At 40.5% G+C, this 19,559-nt stretch overlaps 1 protein-coding gene across 1 annotated transcript in view; it reads right to left on the minus strand.

The window, feature by feature from the left end:
- Positions 1-4,552: 4,552 nt before the first annotated feature.
- Positions 4,553-19,559, minus strand: part of cnnm2b (cyclin and CBS domain divalent metal cation transport mediator 2b) — a 30,439-nt gene continuing 15,432 nt past the window's right edge. The window contains exons 2-8 of the mRNA XM_046405257.1: positions 13,157-13,300; positions 11,158-11,295; positions 9,955-10,124; positions 8,548-8,641; positions 7,803-7,865; positions 5,881-6,059; positions 4,553-5,398 (exon numbers count right to left, since the gene is read on the minus strand). Coding sequence (XP_046261213.1) covers positions 5,120-5,398; positions 5,881-6,059; positions 7,803-7,865; positions 8,548-8,641; positions 9,955-10,124; positions 11,158-11,295; positions 13,157-13,300 — 1,067 coding nt within the window. The 3' untranslated portion in view covers positions 4,553-5,119. The remainder of the gene's footprint in view (positions 5,399-5,880; positions 6,060-7,802; positions 7,866-8,547; positions 8,642-9,954; positions 10,125-11,157; positions 11,296-13,156; positions 13,301-19,559) is intronic.

A 19,559-nucleotide genomic window follows, 5' to 3' on the forward strand; every position in this document is an offset into this window, starting at 1 on the left:
AGTATTGAAAAGTTTTGAATATTGTCTCATGGTGTTATATGGCAACATCTGCACTATATAGTCAAAAGTATTGGAACAACTGACCATTACACCAACAGGGACTTCAATGACATCACATTCTAAATAGTTTGCTAACCACAGCCAGTACAAGCTGTAGCAGTAAAACCCACGAGGGAGTTGTGCTCAACAAGCCTCTTTTCTATCGCTTATGAGTTCGACTTCTTGTTTGTAAGAAGAACAATGTGTTATTTTTTTCTCTCAAAAGTTATATGGTGCAACTTAAAGCTGTAAGTGCTACAGCCCGCTGATTGGATCATTAGGCAGCGAGTCACAAACAAAGTGATCAGTCCCCTGGGTTCTATGTTCAGTCACTAATGTTCATGCACTACCATCAGAGCTGAAGACGTTATTGTGTAATGGTTTGTCACACTTGTCACACTACATTAACAGACCATGTTTACACATGAGGAGAGGGTGTGTGCTGCTGCAGCATTTCCTGACTCAGCAGTTTGCCTCAGTCAGTACAACAAAGTTGCTCATCTCAGTAAATGATGACCAACAAATTATAAGAAAATATACTTAGATACATGGTCTTTATATTGCATACATGGATGTTTGATTAAAAATAAGTTGATACTAGTAAATAACAGCATAAGCTATTTATATTCTCTGGCACATCAGCAGCATATTTTTGACATGGTTCACTGTGCTGTTCCTTTTTTGCATGTTTAAAGCCACACTATGGTTTAACTGAAAATCGGCCACTGTATCCAAAAGTAACAATTATTGCATTGTAATGAGTGTTTAAACATAACAGTAGCACAAGTAGAGAAGAGTCATAAAGTAAGCAAATTGATTCAGCAATAGCTATACCACAATTTGCTAATGTTAGTTAAAACCAGAATTACCACCTGTGTGCAACAGTCACGTTGCAGCTCACATCCATGTCTGTTCAGGCTCATATAATGTATGTATCGACAGAGAGAGAGCTTCATCAAATAGTGCAGCGACGATCACCTGAAGCTCAATATCATCAAAACCAGTGAGGCTGTGGTGGACTACAATACTTCAAATATAGATGTTGCTGCAAAGAAGCTACAAATTCTAAAAAGTGTCTGCTTCACACACATCTTCAACCAGCACGGAAGCACAGTTTCCAGGTGGACACCCAAGATTAGTGTCACCAGTTCAGTATCTGACCAAAAGTGAAATATGGTCACAGTCTCCCCATGTGTTCCACAGTCATGATGCTGAATAATGGACAGAAAACATTATGATGTCTCAGTGAAGTTGACCTTTGACCTTTTGTATCATTTAATCATTTTATCCATTCAGACATTTGTGTGAAATTTTGTCATAATTAAAGGATGCATTTTTGAAGCATGGCTAAAAATGTGTCTTATGAGGTCACACTGACCTTTGGGACCAAAGGGACACTTGTGCTAAATATGAAGAAATTCCCTGAAGGCGTTCCTGAGCTATCGCACTCACAAGAATGGGACAATAGATAACCCGAAAACAAAATGCCTCAGGCTGTCACCCGTGCAGAAGCACACACAGCCATCAGAAGCAGCTGGTCACACCAGGCCAAGTAAGGCTGTGGTAGCCAAACCCCTGTATATACAGTTATTTCTTCATTCAAAAGTTACAGAGTCTGTAATTACATTACTCTGGTGTGAGTAACAATAAAAAATGTGCGTACATTATTCAGAACAAACTTATATTTTGTGGAAAACATTTAGAAGCAATAGGTTGAGTACATTGAGCCAAAAACTGTCTGTCTGTTAATCATTCACTTTTTTTATTAAACCACCTGCTGGTGGAGACAGTGGGAATGTTGTCTTCAGGTAGAAGAAGCATTATGGACAGCATATGGTACAGTAGCAGCATTGGAATGGACATGACCAGTTAAACACAGGCCCGCAAAGCATTCACAAAATGGAACGATAATAATCTGTGTTCAGCAGAGGATGAAGAGTAGAAAAAAGTTGTAAGTGGTGCATCAGGGAATACTAAAATAGCGGCGTCCCAGCTGATTCTCCCACACTGTTTCCTGATGTGCGTTTGGACTTTTGCTTCTCATTCTCCTGTCAGGCACTGAGATCCACTGGCTTGTAAAGCAAAGCAGAGTATGAATGTCACAAGCACAATCATCATTTTTTGCTTTATCTGTGGGGTGATTGTCCCTGCAGGGCAGAGCAGGCCTGCTGCATAGGAGCACTTTCAAGTAAACAAAAAAAAAAACAACAGAAAACATAGCTGCAAATGATGCAGACATACTGTGTCTGGTTGTACAACCAACACACCCCTTGTGGCTGAACAGATGGAATGGCTGTCCGTGTGCTGTTTCAAGAGGCTGTTACATGTGGAAAGAGTGACCACCAGTGGTTGCAAACGGAAACTGAATATCAAAAGAAAGGCATTCAGCTTTTGGACGCTGATGCTTCCTGTAAGACGGCAAGAAAAATGCCAGCATACATTACACATAATGTTAATGAACAGGCCTGGAGGTGAAATGAAAGTAATTCCATAGTTACAAAGTTAAAATCTACACCCCTACAGATATGAAGTAAACAGAATTATTCTACACTATGACTTAAGAAGGAAAAATTTCAAGCACACGTACAGTATCTTAAAACTCATTCCTGTCTTCATGAGGTAAAACAATAAGGGCAAGAAGATACTAAAACAAAAAAGGACAAAACAAAACAAAAAAAGACATCAAGGAATAGTTCAACATTTACACTTATTTGTTTTCTTGCCGAGACAGATTTGATATCATTCTCATAAACATATGTTAAATATGAAGCTGGAGGCAGGAGACCTTAGCTTAGCTTTGTGTAAAAACTGACAGACTGCATGAAAACAGAGGGTACAGTTAGCCTTGCTCTGTCCAGAGTTAAAAAACAACATAGTGTGATCTGTAAAATCCATGAAGCAGTCACATAAATTGTTTTCTGTATGAATGTAACAAATAAATTATACTGTGCTAACTGGTATAAAGTGTAAGGTTGTGGTTTTACTGGGGCTGCATGCCAGACTATTTAGCAACTTCCAGGAATAATTAATGAGCCCTGGAGGTGGTGGCAGGCATATTTTTAACCTGGGGACAGGCTTCCAGTTTTTATGCTAGGCTAAGCGAACCAGTGTGGTTGTGGCTACGTATTTAATGTAGAGATATGAGAGTGACACAATTAGCCTTCTTGTTGACCTCGGAGCAAGGATGCAAATTAGCAAATTTCCCCAAAATGTTAAACTATTCTTTAATTCTGTGTCCTTGAAACTGTGAAAGAAATACACACATATGGCTACAGTGTTTTTAAGATAAAATCAATATAAATATCTCCTTTAATAGCAGCCACCTTGGGTGAAGTTTAGAATTTGATCTGAAATACCACAAAAATGATTAAACTTGGATTATCATCTACATTGTGTGGGGAGCCATACTAAGTCAGTCTAGCCTCTTTCACATTCACTGCTGTCATGAACTGAACCACCAGGCTGTGTTCTGTAGACTCAAGCATGCAAATACCACACATGCCAAAAAAAAAAAAAAAAATCTCATACACACACATAAACAGTGGAAAAGCATAGGTGTGTATCATTTATGGACATGTTTAATGTCGAGGTTACTTTTGTGACGTTGATGATGCTCAACATGTTAGATGAGGTCATTAATACTGTGCAATTATCAAGTTTGATTATGCATAAAATTGGCCCAAAAAAAAAAAAAAAAAAAAAAAAGACACATAACTTCTCCAGCACTGTGGTGAAGGCGTCTAGGCATCACGACTCCCATATGAACGTACAGCAGACGTTGTGTTTGAGGTCAACGGATGCAAAAACGTGAAAGAGACAAAAAGAAAGAGAGATTGACTAAGGACAGTTTTGCTTGTGGATGGCTGCAGTTTAGCATTTTTCAAAAACAAATATACATATACATACAGTACATACATACAAATATATCTGTCAATTTATAATACAGTGATTTTTTTTTTAATTCATAATCATCTCTTAAATAAATTGCGGTTCATTGCACTTTGTTAAAATAATTAATTATATGATTTCTCTTAAAGGCAATAGCGTGATTCTTTTTTAAAGGTGAAAAAGATAGAGTACCATAAGCCTGATTTAAGATAATAGTAAAAATAACAAGATCTGTAATATACATACTGTATCTGTAAAAGACCCTCACCTCCTCATATACATGAATGGATGTTCGTTTCCATATATGTAGCATGTCCTTTTTGATATGACACATGTGCCTCACGCACACTTTTGTGTACATGCTTGTACATGCTTGTATGACAATTTATGTCATATCATGTCTCCACGCATACATATATACATACAATATTATAAAATAAATAAATACAGGAAAACATTCTTGGTTCGTGGTTTAACGGTTTCTTTCAAAGCAGTTTTTGGTGCAGTCTTTGACCAACCGTTGCTCTCTGCTTGTTTGGGTTTGAATCCTTGCTGATGGGATCAACAGTCGACTGAGCCTCCCTGAAAGATGCACAGGTGGGGGAGTTGTGTGTGTGTGTGTGTGTGTGTGTGTGTGTGTGTGTGTGTACAAAAAAAACAGTCTGTCCAGTGTAATAAGGGTGGACCAAAGTCTTTGGCCTGAGGAAAAAATACACCGAGTGTTCTGTTATGTTTTATGTGTGTGTGTGTGTGTGTGTGTGTGTGTGTGTTCATGTGTGTGTGTTTGTAGGGGAAAAGAGGGATGGGGTTTGCATGCACGCTGTCATCCCCTGGTCAGAGTCATAAAAGTATCAGATTGTCCCAAAAAAGAAGCTCAGTCACAGGTACTGTCCGAGTGCACCCTCTGTTAGAAGGTGTAGCACAGCAGGGATTCTGACAGCTTTCAGGTGGGGGCATTCAGGGTGATGCAGCACCCGTCTTCCCCACTGCCCCTCCATGAAAGGGTCTGACTGACTGACTGACTGACCGACTGACTGACTGACTGACTGACTGGGGGCTACTGGTTGGAGCAGAACCCTCACTCCACCCGCCTCCATTTCCCCACTTTCCCTCATCTCCATCTACGTCACGACTGTGTGTGTGTCCACGAGACAGGGTGGAGGGTCTGGGGCTCCACCGGGCTCGGCAGGGGCTAGATGGGTCCCTCGTTGTGGGCGCTGTGGTTGCTCCTGGTGAGGCCCACACAGTTCTGCTGCTGGTTGAGCAGGTGGGACGTCTCGTTGGCCACAACTACGGACATGGCAGGGGTGGTGCTGGTGGTGCTGGCTGTGGTGGTGACGGTGGGGGTCTCCACTCCGTCATGGAGCTCCGTTAGTGTGAGCTCGATCTTGGTGAACTCGCTGTCTGTTGACTGGGGTGTTTTGTCCATCCTTGATGCCATTACAGCGTTCTGGTACTGTTGGCGTGTTACCTAGGAACCAGAAACACGATTAGGTTACAGAGGAGTGAAATACATATGTAGCATGTATGTTATTAATGTTATTAGGTCAGTCCGTAAACAATTTCATCTATTGCTAAAATATAATGAGTGACCTGATCAATTTCGTACTCCCTGAACATACCTACATAAAATATTTTTTAGAAACTGAAACTGAAATTTTAATTTGTAAAGAATTTAACTGCAATTACCAAACTGCTTTCAAAAGTCAATCTGTTCTCCGTCTTTATTTCAGTCCTCCTATTTCACATTTTCCCCTTTTCAACGGTCTAATTAATCTGTTAGTAACTGGCCTAATACCTATTTGCAACAATCTTGAACACCTCAATAACCGGTATCTTCAATACCAGCTTCTATGTGTTGCGATAAAAATACATATTGGTCAAACTAATGAGATTATACGTCCATATAAGAGCTTCGGTGTCCCTTTCTTGCTCACCAGTGCCTATTCTCACCTTTATAAACTGCAGGTCTGAGCGTGCTCTGACTGAGTAGTCAGGTACGTAGATCTGCAGGAAGGAATTGAGCTGGTTGTTGCTGCTGCCGAGGGTTGGGGTGATGGCGTCTATACGATCACTTCTGTTCAGAGAGTCTGAGTGGTTGAGTCCAAATGGTCTTGGAGGAGATTTATTTTCTGTAAGGAGGTGATGTGAAAGGAAAATACATTTAAATAAACCAAAGCTGTGAAAAAACACCTGAACGTCTGACTAAAGAGCAACTTCAGATATCCTGCATAGTGTTACTCCTTGAAGAGAAACCAAAGGGAAATGAAAAATGAAATTAAATGTAACACACAAAATTCCACAGATATTTTTAACCTGTCTTGCTGCCGTTTATTTCTCTTTATTTCTCTAAATGAAATGAATAACATGAGTTAACTGTAAGAACTCTTTCTTGCACTATCGTCAGGTCTGAATTTCCATGTGTTCAGTTTGGTTTATGATCAAATACCTGTGAAACTAATAAAATCAGTCTCAGTTGTACTTTGAGTTTAGTGCTAATTAACTAATGTTAGTATGCTAACGTGCTAAAAGTCCATCACCACAGTCGTACGGAAAGTAAGCACAGAAAATTGTCTGTTTGGACACATTTTGCAGATTTTTGTAGCTAAAATACAAAAACTTTTGTGATGTACCTGCTCTAACTCTGTTTTCTGAAACTACTTGAGCTGCTCAGGAGCTTCACCAGCACGTAGGATCCTGTTTACTGGTGACGTTTTTCCAGGTCAAGTGTTAGATGTTAGCACAGATGCTTGTTGTGATGTTTGGAAATCTAACTTCTACATAAGTCTTTAGGTGAGGGGAGTTTCATACAGCAGGTATTGTGTCGGTGGTCTCCAGTGATGCTGCTCCCTTCTATGTGCCAACACACCTTGACTTGTTCTGTTTTTTTCTTCTTATTTATTTATTTTTTTTTTAAATTTAATTAAAGCCAGATTATGTTTTCCACTTCTTAAAGAAGCCTAGTGAAAATCACACACAACAAAGTGGAAACGGCTTGGCCAACGCTAATGCTACTACGCTGACTGGAATGTATGTAATCCCATGTAGGAATATGTGTGTGTGTGTGTGTGTGTGTGTGTGTGTGTGTGTGTATGTGTGGGTGCGCGCAGGCAGACCAAGCACAGTGGGCCAAAAACCTGGCATGTGAACCTCTGTGGATTAGTACTCCACTTTTTAGGGGCAGCAGGGGCCAGGTCAATACAGAAAAGGGCAGTGTGTGTGTGTGTGTGTGTGTGTCAAGAATACACACACAGTGCATTTACATATGTTCAGACACATTCAAACGTGTGTGTAGCAAGGTGCCAAACTGGGTGAAAAAAACGTGTTAAGAGGTGCACTATAGGTCACCGCTTAAGAGAGGAAGAGAGCGTATGAGAGTGTATTTGTTCAACTGCATTTCCGGATGTGGGTGTGTTTGTGTTCCCGGCAACGTGTCCATAGTTATGCGTAGTGTGTGTGTGCGCTCTGTGTACATGTGCCTGTGCATGTGAACATATGTGTGCGTGCATGTCTTTGTATGTGTGCTCAGTGCAGTCCGGCAGGGGGCTATAGCTGTAGGTCTTGTTTATGTAGTTGGAAGGTTAAAGGTTAGGGGCGAGCGGGGCGGAGCCTGGGTCCGCTCTGGGGCCTCCAGTCTCCAACACCATTCAGCCACTTGACTAATGGCTCAAGGGATGAGGGTGTTAAGATTCAATCTGAATCTGTTTTCCTCACTCCTTCTAACTCTTTCACTTATACAGTACATGTGTCATTCAGACGCCCATGGGGTTCTAACAGCCCTCTATGCCATCACATCTAATTGGTTGACAGGATGATAACACAGTGGTGTTAGAAGCGAAGATGTGTTTATGTGTAGACAGAAAAGACCACTGTACCTGGAGATCCTGCTAGTGATTCAGCCCTACTGACCACAAATGTACGGGACAGGGACAGAGGCACTTGGGGGAGAGAGAGGAAAGATAGAAGAGAAGAGAAAACGTAGAAGAAAAGAAAGACGAGAGAGTGTCAAAGTTAAGCTTTAATCATTGCATATACAACAACAGTAATTAAACAGATTAAACAGGAGCTAACTAACAGCAACAACTAACCATGGTGTCTAATCATAAAGTTTCTGATTTCTCACTGCTCGGCGTCTGCACACATGCCAAGAAGGTTATTCTGCTACTTCACCAGTAGATGTCTCTCAGATCCCACTACCCATGTGGATCAAATTAATTGGAAAAGACAGAGAATAGTACTGAAGTTTATGAATGAACTGAGAGGACTTAGCAGATCGGTAGGTGACACTTTCTCACGATGTCACTGCAGGACAGCCTCATCAGTCTTACAATAAGTTCATAAACATTTATCGAAGGAAATCTTAAAATGACCTGTACTTAGGTTATGAGCCTGAGCAAGAGTTCAACATCAGCTTTTAGTACTTGGTGACACATTTGACACAAATGACACATTTCAGTCATTTAAAGTTCGGTGCCCAGTCCTATTTGTGACTAATATTTATTGGATATAAACTGCAGTAGATCCTGAATGGCCTAAATAAGAAAAATACCTGCACAAAAAGACACATTTTTAGAGTTTTTATTTTACTTTGGACAAAGATGCGTCGGTCAGAGATCTTACCTGGCGAAGCTGTCAGAGCCATCATCCCATAGAAGGAGAATGGTCCCGCTTCGAACTTCATCCCCTCTTTTCCCGCCTCCACCTCCACTTTCCCCTGAGAAGGTAAAAGATGACAAAGTGTTACTTCGACAAACTACAATGCATCATATTTCAAATATAGCTTCGCCCGCATGTTATACCAAGCATGACAAGTTTGGCTCCTCATCTTAGACTGTTCGCATATGTTACTACACTTATTTGCAACTGACTCTAACTTGCACATTTTCTGTACAGAGGATTAGTGCTTTCAGTTTCCCTTTCTATCAAGGATTTCTGCTGCAGCTTTGAAGTTATACTTCGACGCTATTCAAAACCGGCCACTTTCCTGCTCAAATATTTTTATTCACCCTGCCTTAGTTTTGAACAAATCCACCTCCCTCTTTCTTTTTTTTTCTACTTATAGAAAATGCATGCCCTGTGTAAACCGTCCCAATCTGCTCCTAAAACACAGTCTCAAGGGCAGTGACCCCACACCTGTCCTACCTGAAACTCATTCTATCCATTACTAATACACATACTGAATTAGTGGGCTAATAGAGGAAAAATACAAAGTGTCAATATTGATATGTATGAATGTTAACTACATGTTTTACTTTCACAGTGAAAAAGGGCTCCACTTTAGCACCTGTGATTTGGGACGTCACTTGATCAATTCTCTGCCTAACACTGAAGAGGAAGACTTTATGTTGACACCAGCGACATATTCACAGACACAGCAGACTGTATGACTGACTGAAGGTCAGCAGCACTTGATTTGATCTGCTTTTGAATAAATAATTGTAACAAAAGAGGAGGATTTCCTTTAGGCAGCTTGGCAAAGAGAAAAGAAGAGGGATGTCTAAGCAGTACTACTACCAATTTACTGCAGTAGCATGACCTCTGGCTCATTTATGACTAGAAAATTTGTTTCTACATCAGTGTTCAGACAATACAATATATAATCTTCCTCCTACTTTTTACTATGCTTTAAAGTGTTGTATCTCTTAGGCCAGACATTTGTACTACTAATGAGCTGTTTATCTATGGTATTTTTTACTGCTTTAGTGCCCAAAGTGCCCTGCAGTACAATCATACCATGCATACCTTTTTAAAATGCATGGCCCCTGTGGGAACAAACCTGCAGCACAACTCCGTTAGATGGATGGCTATACTGTGAAAGAGGACCAGGGAAAACAATAGCTTGTAGTCCTAACGGCAGCAAGTCCCTGTATTAAATGTGTTCATTGTCATGTGTAGTGTACTTTGGTTAGGCTACAAACACCGCCCTTATTGCTCTTTAGTAAGTGATATAAAATAATAGTAATATACAATATGTGCTGTAAACCGTTATAAATGTTGGCAGCAGAGTCGAGTAGTGGGTCCACACACCTGCAGTATGAGGATGAAATAATCCACGGGCTTGTTCCTGTGGAAGAGGTAGTGCTCTGCCGCCCGCTTGTTCTTCTCATCATATTTCAGCTCCTGGATGACATTGGGGTGCTTCAGCAAGCGCAACAGAATCTTTTCAGACATTTGCACTGGTCCAAAAGGCTCGACCTCTGAAGAAACAGAGAGAGACAGACAGGGAGACGTAAGTTGCGGTTTGAAAAAGTCCAATGATATATTGACCTAAAATCATTTTATAGATTTTATAGACCTAAAATTATTTTATAGACTAAATATATAATCAACTAAAATATACCTCATGCACTTGTACAAACAGATTTGTTCTTAAGTGTCACATATGAGCCAAACTAAGTTCTAACTTTTAAACAGTGTACCCAGATCGTGAGTGGTCTGCTTCAGCAACCCAGTGGGCCAATCAGCTCCTTCAACTCAGTGGCGGTGATATGTGTCAGCTGGCTGCTGGCTCCACCACCAGGAACTAAACTCCCTAATAGCCTTTAGAGGAACTTAATCAATGCTTAGCTGCTAGGTCAAAGTTCTAAAGCAAATCCATCTGCAGTGAGGCTACAGTCAACTGCTGCTGCTGTAGTAGTACTTGGATATTTTGCAGCCTGTTCAGAAATCCATTTCCCAAGGGAAAGCGGGTGAAATATTTCACATTTTACACTAAGTATGCCGACTTGTGTGAGAACCCCGATCACAGGCCAAAAATGCTGGACGTGATGTCACTGAGGAACGCGTGTAAGCAAACAGGGTGGTGTTTTTAAAGCTGTGAGCTAAGATCCCAACACGTAACCTTCAGTGCATGACACGCAAGCAAATAGATGCCTGCACTCTTTTTTTTCTTTTTTTTGGATGGGTGCACAGTCTGCACAGACATCCCGTGCCGCGCTGCCGAGAGGCCTTCCACCTCTTCACAAACACACACACACCCAAACCGACATCCTTGTTGTGAGTCCTCACACAACTCATTCCCTCACACACACAAACAACAGATACTCATTCTATACACATACTCACTCCTCCCTACACCCACTTGCCCAAAACTCAAAGCCTGTACGGGCACATGCACACACAAACAGCTCCCACACACATGCACGCACGCACGCACACACACACACTTTACCCACAGTGAGGGGCTGAGGGCACACTGGGGGAAGTCAAGCAGCAACGCAGCCCACTTGCCTGTTGCTAGGAAACGCAGGGTAGCCAGCAGAAGCTGAGGTGATATTTTAACCTTCATTTCATTGTCGGTAGGCTTGAAGGCCGAGAAATCCTGCTTCCTTTCCCGATGGGTGATTTTCTTCTTCGTCTTGTTGTCAGCTGAGGAGGTAAAATGTAAAGCTGAGCGTAAGGCACAAACTGAAACTTTATGTGCAACAGGAAGAGGATGATCCACGCCCCTCCACAGATACTGAGCGAGTTCTCCCGGGTCATAGGGTGACTAAACTTGAGTTACCCAAAGCTTATTGCTTTTTCCCGAAATGTAGCTGCGGCGTTCTTCTCAGAACTAAAAGGGAGCTATAGGGGGCTACATTGTTAGCTTACCACATTCTTTGCATTACTTAAAGCCATATGCATTAGGGCAACAAATAGACTGGCAGGTACTCCATGTCTGCAGGCCTTTACTGATACCATTAGTGGTTTAACAGTACAGTCAGCTCATGGTTTCGTAGGCTTACAGTTTGACAGGGAAGAAACCTTTAAGAAAACTGGAAGCAAAACAATTCCTCATTAGATGTAAAATGTGAACAGTTTGTGAACATGAAATTTAAACCACTGTAATGTTTTTTGAAATAGCATTATGTTGTAGGTTATGGTGCACAACTCAAATAAGATCTTTTAAATGAAAAACATAAAGCAGTTCTTTTCTTTTCTAAATACAACTGAAAAAAAATCATCATCAAGATTTTGAGCTTAGCTGGAACGTTATTTTTAGCTGACCTCAAACCATTCCTGTGGCAGGATGATTTTTAAAATTTCCCCACTAAAGATTTTTACATCAAAAATGATCTACATGTAATGTCAAAGAGGTCAGTCGTAGTGACAAACCAAGTGTCCCCTTAAGCTCTTCTTCTCCTCATTTAGCATCTTTCAGCTCTTTGTTTTGTTTCTTCAGTCTAGTAACTTTACTGTTTTGGTTCACTCTCACAGCAGGTGGCTGTTTTCAGTGACAAATCTAGAAAAACCAACTGTACGCTACGTGCTCAGTTCCAAACAGCAGACGGGCAAAGTTAGCGACCAGTTGGTGAACATTTAGTTGCTAAAGAGGCAAATATTTTCTCAGCAGCTGGTGGAGGGAAGAGGAGAGCTACAAAAAGATAACATTGGTGGACACAAACTCAAAATGAATGCTAATATCTCAGGGGGGGTTCAAAGACAATAAGCACAATTTAAACTAGCATTTATTGATGGTCTTTTTGCATACTTTGGGCAACGGAACACCCTTAAAATGTAAGTTATTAATGCCCATGTGTTAGCAGTTGGTTTTCTTTTTACACTTCCAACAGACTCAAAGCAACACTAACAGTAATTTGCTAAACGCTACACTATGTTTACCAGCTAGTTGTAAACTTTGTCTGCTGTTTGGTGCTGATTCTGTAATATACAGTTTTTTTCTCTGAAAACAGCTGTGCGATGCAGCTAGAAATGGACACTAATGAAGGCAAAATTTGAGAGCAGTAAAACCAAAAAATGTCCTGAAAGAAGCTAAAAAAAACCAAAAGTCCACAGAGCTCAGGGAAACTACGGACTTCATCACTACGAGCAACACCTTTCCCATTTTGTGCAGACATTTCATCCTTTGCTAATGTAAAAATATTGATTTGTGCAGCTTTAATTTGCATTTTATATGTGCAAACATCACTCAGAATAAAAAACAGATCAAAGTAAAATTTAGATACATCAACAGTCTTTTTTTCACATTTTTGTATCATAATACATTGTGCCATAATATACTGTTATCCTGCTACATCCCCTCAATGGCAAGTGTGTTAATGGCCTAGTAACACTAATGCTTATTGTGAAAGCCCATGCATGTTTACAAAATGTATATTCAGAAAGTAATGCTGCAAGAGTTGGACCCAAATTAAGTTGGTTTAAATGGTAACAGTGTAACAGAACCATTAAATAAACCCTAACTGCTGGGTGCTCTTCCTGTAACAGGCAGGAGAATGGAACCTACTGTACAAGTCTGTTTCGTCCAGGATCTCTGACTTGATGATTTCTTCAATAACGTCCTCCAGGGTGACAATACCCAGAACCTCGTAGAAAGGGTCTCCCTCACCCTCATTGTTCACCCTCTGAACTATGGCCAGGTGGGATTTTCCTAACAAAACATACACAAACACAGGTGGTAAAGTTAGGGTTCTATACTAATAAATAAAGTTAAAAATAGGTCAGGCAGTGATCAAACAGACATGGACAAACATGTCTACTTCAAACATGTCAGGTGGTGTTGTAGGCTGTTGTAAGACTGAGGCTGCAGCACCAATTACAGCAGTCTGACGATTAAAATTATACACAGAGCAGGTGACACAAAATGATATGAAGGAGTAACTGTTCTGCAGATCCGGCAGAGAATCAAACAGTCAGAGACAGACAGACAGACAGACAGTCAAACAATCCGAAATTTCATCATGAGTCCCATTAGCCCTCCCTCCCTCCTGTGTTCCCAGGACCCTCCTGTGAGATGTACCATCTGAAAAAAAAAAAAAAGAAACAAACCGTGCCGTGTATGCAGAGAATACTGTCAAGCAAAACGCTAAACAAATTCTTTGCCTTTTCTCAGCTTGTGATCATTTAAAAGGAATTTTCCAGAGGCCCAGGCTAATATTAGCCCCTGCAAAATGAAGTTTCCATTCCGCCCCAGCGATATTCTCACCGAGCAAAGGAACAGACCGGGCGAAGCCTCCGCTGTGTGATCAGATTGTCTCAAAATGGGCCATTTACATGCAGATACACCTGGGTGTAAATAATGGAGGACATCAGTGTGCTTGTGTGAACATGTGCACGCTCGTTTGTTAGAGTGCACAGGTGTATGGGTGCACGAGTGTGTGTGTGTGTGTATGTTCGTTTCTGAACAAGACTGGTGCATCACTGAGTCAGTGCTCTGATGCTGTTTCAGCTAATGTTGTTTGGTGCAGGCAAGCACAGACTGAAAGGACTGAGGGCTAATCACCAAGAGTGTTTTATTGCACTGCAGCTCATTGCTTCCTCGCAACGCTATGACAGCAAAATGATGTGAAGCGTACAGAGCCACAGAGTCTCAATGTGAGAATGTTGTGAGCATTAGATGCAGAATTGATGCTTTCAAGAAATATACTCAGGTTACACCTAAAAGGCTGGCAGGGTAAGATCCCCAAAGAGAGGTATTAATAATGTAAACACCAGAACTCCATGGTTACAGAGTCTTGAAAATGACAAGCAATTTTTTTCAGTGATATTTTTTTAAGTTAAACAGCAGAGTCTTCATATTACTAATTAAGGTGTCAACGATGTCTTAAGCATGTCTTTTTTATCACTGAGGGATGGGTTTAACTAGGACAAACAAGACAATCAGGTCTCAGAAGTCCTTGAGCAAGCAATTATTCTGAACTGGCCAGAGGGGGAAAGGCAAATAGAATGGCTAACACAGCACAGTGAAACAGATCAATGCTCCCTTCCTTTTCTTTAATGGCATCCGGTGCACTCGTGTCAGATTTCTAAACCAAATTTAAGTTTCTAGGAGAATAATGTCAGTGCAAATGTTGCTTTATTATTGAAAATGTGAACTGAAACGAGCTGACAATGAAAACTCAGGAAATGGGTCAGTGAAGTGAAATTGAATTTATTTTAAAATGATTTCATTTCACTCACAAGTCTACTTATTTTAAGATTATCATTACTTTTCATTAATTTTGCATTTTGCGAAATTCAAAAATTATCTTTCCTATCTAGATCAGATCTATATCACTTTCATTCCAGCACAATAGCTAATGTCAGATGCTGGTTAGCTTAGTTTAGCATAAAGACAGTCTTTATGCTAAACCAAACTAACCAGCTAAGCATCTGGGAGGGAGAATTAACAAAATCCACCTATTAGCTCCTCGCTAACTCGCTTAATGTTACATTATGTTTCTTTGTTTCCAGGCAGCCAGGCAGGCTGATCTCCACTGTTTCATGTCTTTATTCTAAGCTAAGTTAACCAGCTGCTGGCGGCAGATGTGAGAGTGGTGTCGATTATCTCATTAAACTCAGCAGACACATAAAGTTAACATTTTGTCCAATCAATCTTAAAACAAGGTCAATTACTTCATTAGGAGTTTTCACTCTCATCCATGTACATATTATGAATATTACTTCTAGTTAGGATCTCCCTCCATATACACCCACATGCTATGAGTGAAGTCTCAGACTTTGGTTATGGGATGACAAGTAAGCAACTATTATGAGATGTGATTGAAAGCTCCAAGAAGAGCTAGTAAGTAGACCCTGGGTAATCCAAGGTCAAGAACGAGCTTTCACACTCAAGAAAGAAGCATTTTTAAACAATGTCTATATTATGTCCAAGAGATTTCATAAATTAATATAAAAACTGTAATGGTCCAAACAAAAAGTGACGTTATTTAAGTATTTCTTTGAGCAGATGTATTATACAGGAATGTATGCGTCCAACCCACGTGTATGGGAATGACAGGTTCGGTTTTATCAGAGGAAAGGGACTGACCAATGGGAATGTGTGTCAACATAACCTCACCTTTCTGACACTTAAATGAGCTCCAACCTCCGACCTTTATGTGAGCCAATTGATAAGAGGCGGAGGACATTGCTGAGATCAACAGGCAATCTGTTCTGCTCTTCAAGCCACCATGCGCTTGCACACACTAAACACACAAATGTAACGGCACAATTCGCTTGTTTGACAAGCTAAACTAATCCCATCACCATGTTTGCTCACATCAAGAACACTTTCCACCACCACCATCTACAGAGGAGTTTGCTTGGGGTTAACTATTAGAGATGCCCCATTGTAAGAGCTTTAACAGAGGCTACATAGGTCATGAGTTAAAAAAAAAAAGAAAAGAAAAAAAGAAGGCATGTTTATGTAAGTTTAATAGTTTATTCTAGTGTCCCATGGGCTACAATGTAAGGAGAAAGAAATTTCATCAGTTCCACAGAATAGATGGAAAGAGAAAAACTTAAAACCACTGCTCCCTTATTCTGTTTATTTTTTATAAAAATGGTTAGGCTACACGTACATATTTAACTAGTGAGCAGAGATGTTCTGAGTATGTTGCTACACTAGTGCTGTGACTCCACGGATAGCAACGTCAGCCTCTTAGTTGGTTAAACGACCACACTGTTCCAGAGTGAAATATCTTAACAATCATTAAATAGATTAAATTATATCATTCCTTTTTGTACAGACATTCCTTCATAATGTCCAGAGGATCAAGCTTATGAACTTAGTTGATTCCTTGACTTTTCTTCTAGCACCACCATGAGGTCAAATGTATTACTTTCTGTGGAGTATATTCACAGTTTCTACACGGATTGGCACATTCGGTGCAGACATTCAAGGCTACCTTATGATGAGTCCTAATCTCTAACAAGAGGTTCTTTCATTTTCTGTATGGCGTCGATTGTAATCACTTTAGTGATCAACTGAGACTGGCACAAAAATTTGTACAGACATTCATGTTTACCAGAGGATGAATCCTAATGACGCTGGTGATCCCCTCACTTTTTCCCTGGTGCCTTGGTGAGGTTGGCACTTTATTCAGAGTGCAATGGCGAAAACAACTATTGGATGGATCTCTGTGAAATATTTTACACATCATGTCCTTTTTCATCTAATGCCATCATCACGTCAAACGTTAGCCAAAAACCTGCAATTTTTCTTATGCTAAACTAAGATGGTAAACATAGGAAATATTACCTGCTTACCATCACCATGTTAACACTGTCATTGTGAACATGCTGGCAAGCTGACATTAACATTTAATTCAAAGTGCCACAGACACTCTTGTTCATAGTAAGAGCTCACAGCCATGCTTGCTAGCAGCTCTGTGATTCATTCTCTGGGGACTACAAATGTCTGTACAAAATTTCATGGAAATCCATTCAACAGTCGTTCAGACATTTCAGTCTGAAACAAAGTGGTGCACTGATTGACAAAAATGCCATCCCCAGAGCCATACTACTAGCATGAGTAAGTACATGCAGACTGAAAGATAGGCAAACATCCAAATACATAAACAACTTCTGTAACTGATTTGTCCATTTCTGTTTTTATGTTATGACTGGACTGTGTAAATGATCTAATAGAGGGCAATTAAAAATGTTGTACCCACTTCTGTCTATCTAAAGTCTATTTCTCTCTGTCAATGTTACACACATGCACACACACATACACACACACGTCTGTCGCACAGTAGCTTCTCTCCACATCGTTTTGTCTTGCTGTCCCACAAGATGAGTGCATATTTTCCACTTTCCCACAAAGACAAAATACCACACAAGCGACAGAAAAAAATGCAGCTTCTGTCTTCCATAAATATATTACGAGACAATGACAGCCTGTTTATTCATAGCTCTTTAGCTGCTGTTATGGCAGTGGGTTTTGTGGGGGGAGGCTGGAGGTAGAGTGGGGAGGCTGACCCTCTGGAGCCTGGAACTTGGAAACGGGCCACGTGGAGAGCGTGTCCTTGCGAAGACCAGTCGTCTGGGGTCCTATGAGCCACCACTGCAGCCTGACATCTGGGGCTGTCTAGCTGGGCTGAGGCTGAATGCATGCTGGGTAGTGCAGCACACAGACACACTGCACACATCAGGGTCAAGGGTCAATTCACTTTCAAATCCATCCTTTAAGGGAGCATGTTTTCTCGAGTCAAACACTGAAATGGTTTAGTCACTAAAATGCTCGTGTGTAATTTCTAAAACATTTCTGAGAATGGTGGTTGTGTCATTAGACCTGTAAATGCCAGTTTTAGTTTACATTTGTAATTAGGTGAAGTAAACAAACTCACACACACACGCACACACACACAGGATTATTTTGTTTCCCTGAACAACAAAGCAGCAGATGACTAAGGTACCAGGAAGTGCTTAATCTCACTGAGGAGAGAGTCAGGAACTACGGCACATTTGTTCAGTTGTGTGCATTAAAACACTGGCTGTGAAAGCATGAAGATACACGGCAATAGATCTACTCCACAGGGCCATAACCCTTTTAGTTTGATGTTCTGTTTTTGATTTATTAAAAACTGCATGTCCCAGAGTTTCCCTGTATGATTCCTTCAGCCAGGATAGATTTTAGTGGGGATATTTCTGGAATTGTTTTGTTGATTCCTTTGCGCATCTCTTTATTTTCTTTTTGTAATTACTTTTTTGGGCATTTGTGCCTTTATTAGATAGGATAACTGAAGGTGTGACAGGAAAGGGAGTGAGAGAGGGTGACACAGCAAAGGGCTGTGAGTCAGAAACATGGGGGACACACACCTTTCCCGGTAAGCAACAAGGGCATTCTTCTTTAATATGTCTTGGCCTGAAAATGATGCTGGTCGCTGTGTGAGGCTGTACCTAATCCCAGTGGTGCAACATGTCTACGTGCTCCCAGTGACAATGATAAAATACTGGTGTTAACCAGATATAATGTTTACTATGTTCATCATCTTAATCTAAAATGTCAGCATGCTAACCCTACTTAAGATTTAACAAAAAGGAGAACTGAGTTTTCAGGGAATGTCAGTAGTTTATAAGCTGTAAAGTGAATTTCTGAACTGATAATGGTGAAAAAGGTAAGGGTTCAACACTTCATAATGTGGGGAACACAACATGACATGTGTCCCAAGTTTTATGGAAATCTATTCGATGATCGTTGATACGTTTCACCAAAAATCATAAATCTAAACCTGCTGGTGGTGCCACATGAAACCTTAGGGGGTGTCTTCCACTGGGGAACATGAATATCTGTACAAAATTTCATGGAAATGGCTAAAAATATAGGTGTAATATAGGTGTAACTTTAAAGTCCTGCGATGTATAACCAAATTATTAAATTTAAACTAAACTAAGAAAAAAAAAGATCTTACTATAGTCCTCCTACTCCGGTTTAGGAAGCACACAGCATACAGACACATGCTGATACAGATTTAATATGTGGCACCTTATTGTTGCAGAAGAAATAAGAACCAAGGGCAAATAATACCAAATGAGCATAACTACTTTTAACAACCAGTGTGCCAAAGAATCGAATCATCAAAGTTATAACTAATGTGGAAAATACTCAACTGAGTAGACTGACAAAGGTGCAAATTAAAAGCACTCCAACCTTTGTTAGCTGCACCAGGCCAAACCAACAATCAATCAATCAACCAATCATGTATATCTATCTGTCTCTGTCTGTCTATCTATTCAGCTATCTATCTATAATCCAAAGCCAAGCCTGAGAACCTCAACTCAGGCCTTCAGAGACCAAGCTGTGTGCTCTTTTCCACCATTCCCAGCTTATTTATGGAATGCAGCTTTGTCATATTTTTCCATAGCGCAATTTTCCTCTATAAATAGGCATGTAAGGCTCAGAGAGTTGGGTGGGAGTATGAGGG

The sequence above is a fragment of the Scatophagus argus genome, chromosome 2 (genome assembly GCF_020382885.2).
Source record: "Scatophagus argus isolate fScaArg1 chromosome 2, fScaArg1.pri, whole genome shotgun sequence".
Lineage (NCBI taxonomy): Eukaryota > Metazoa > Chordata > Actinopteri > Scatophagidae > Scatophagus > Scatophagus argus.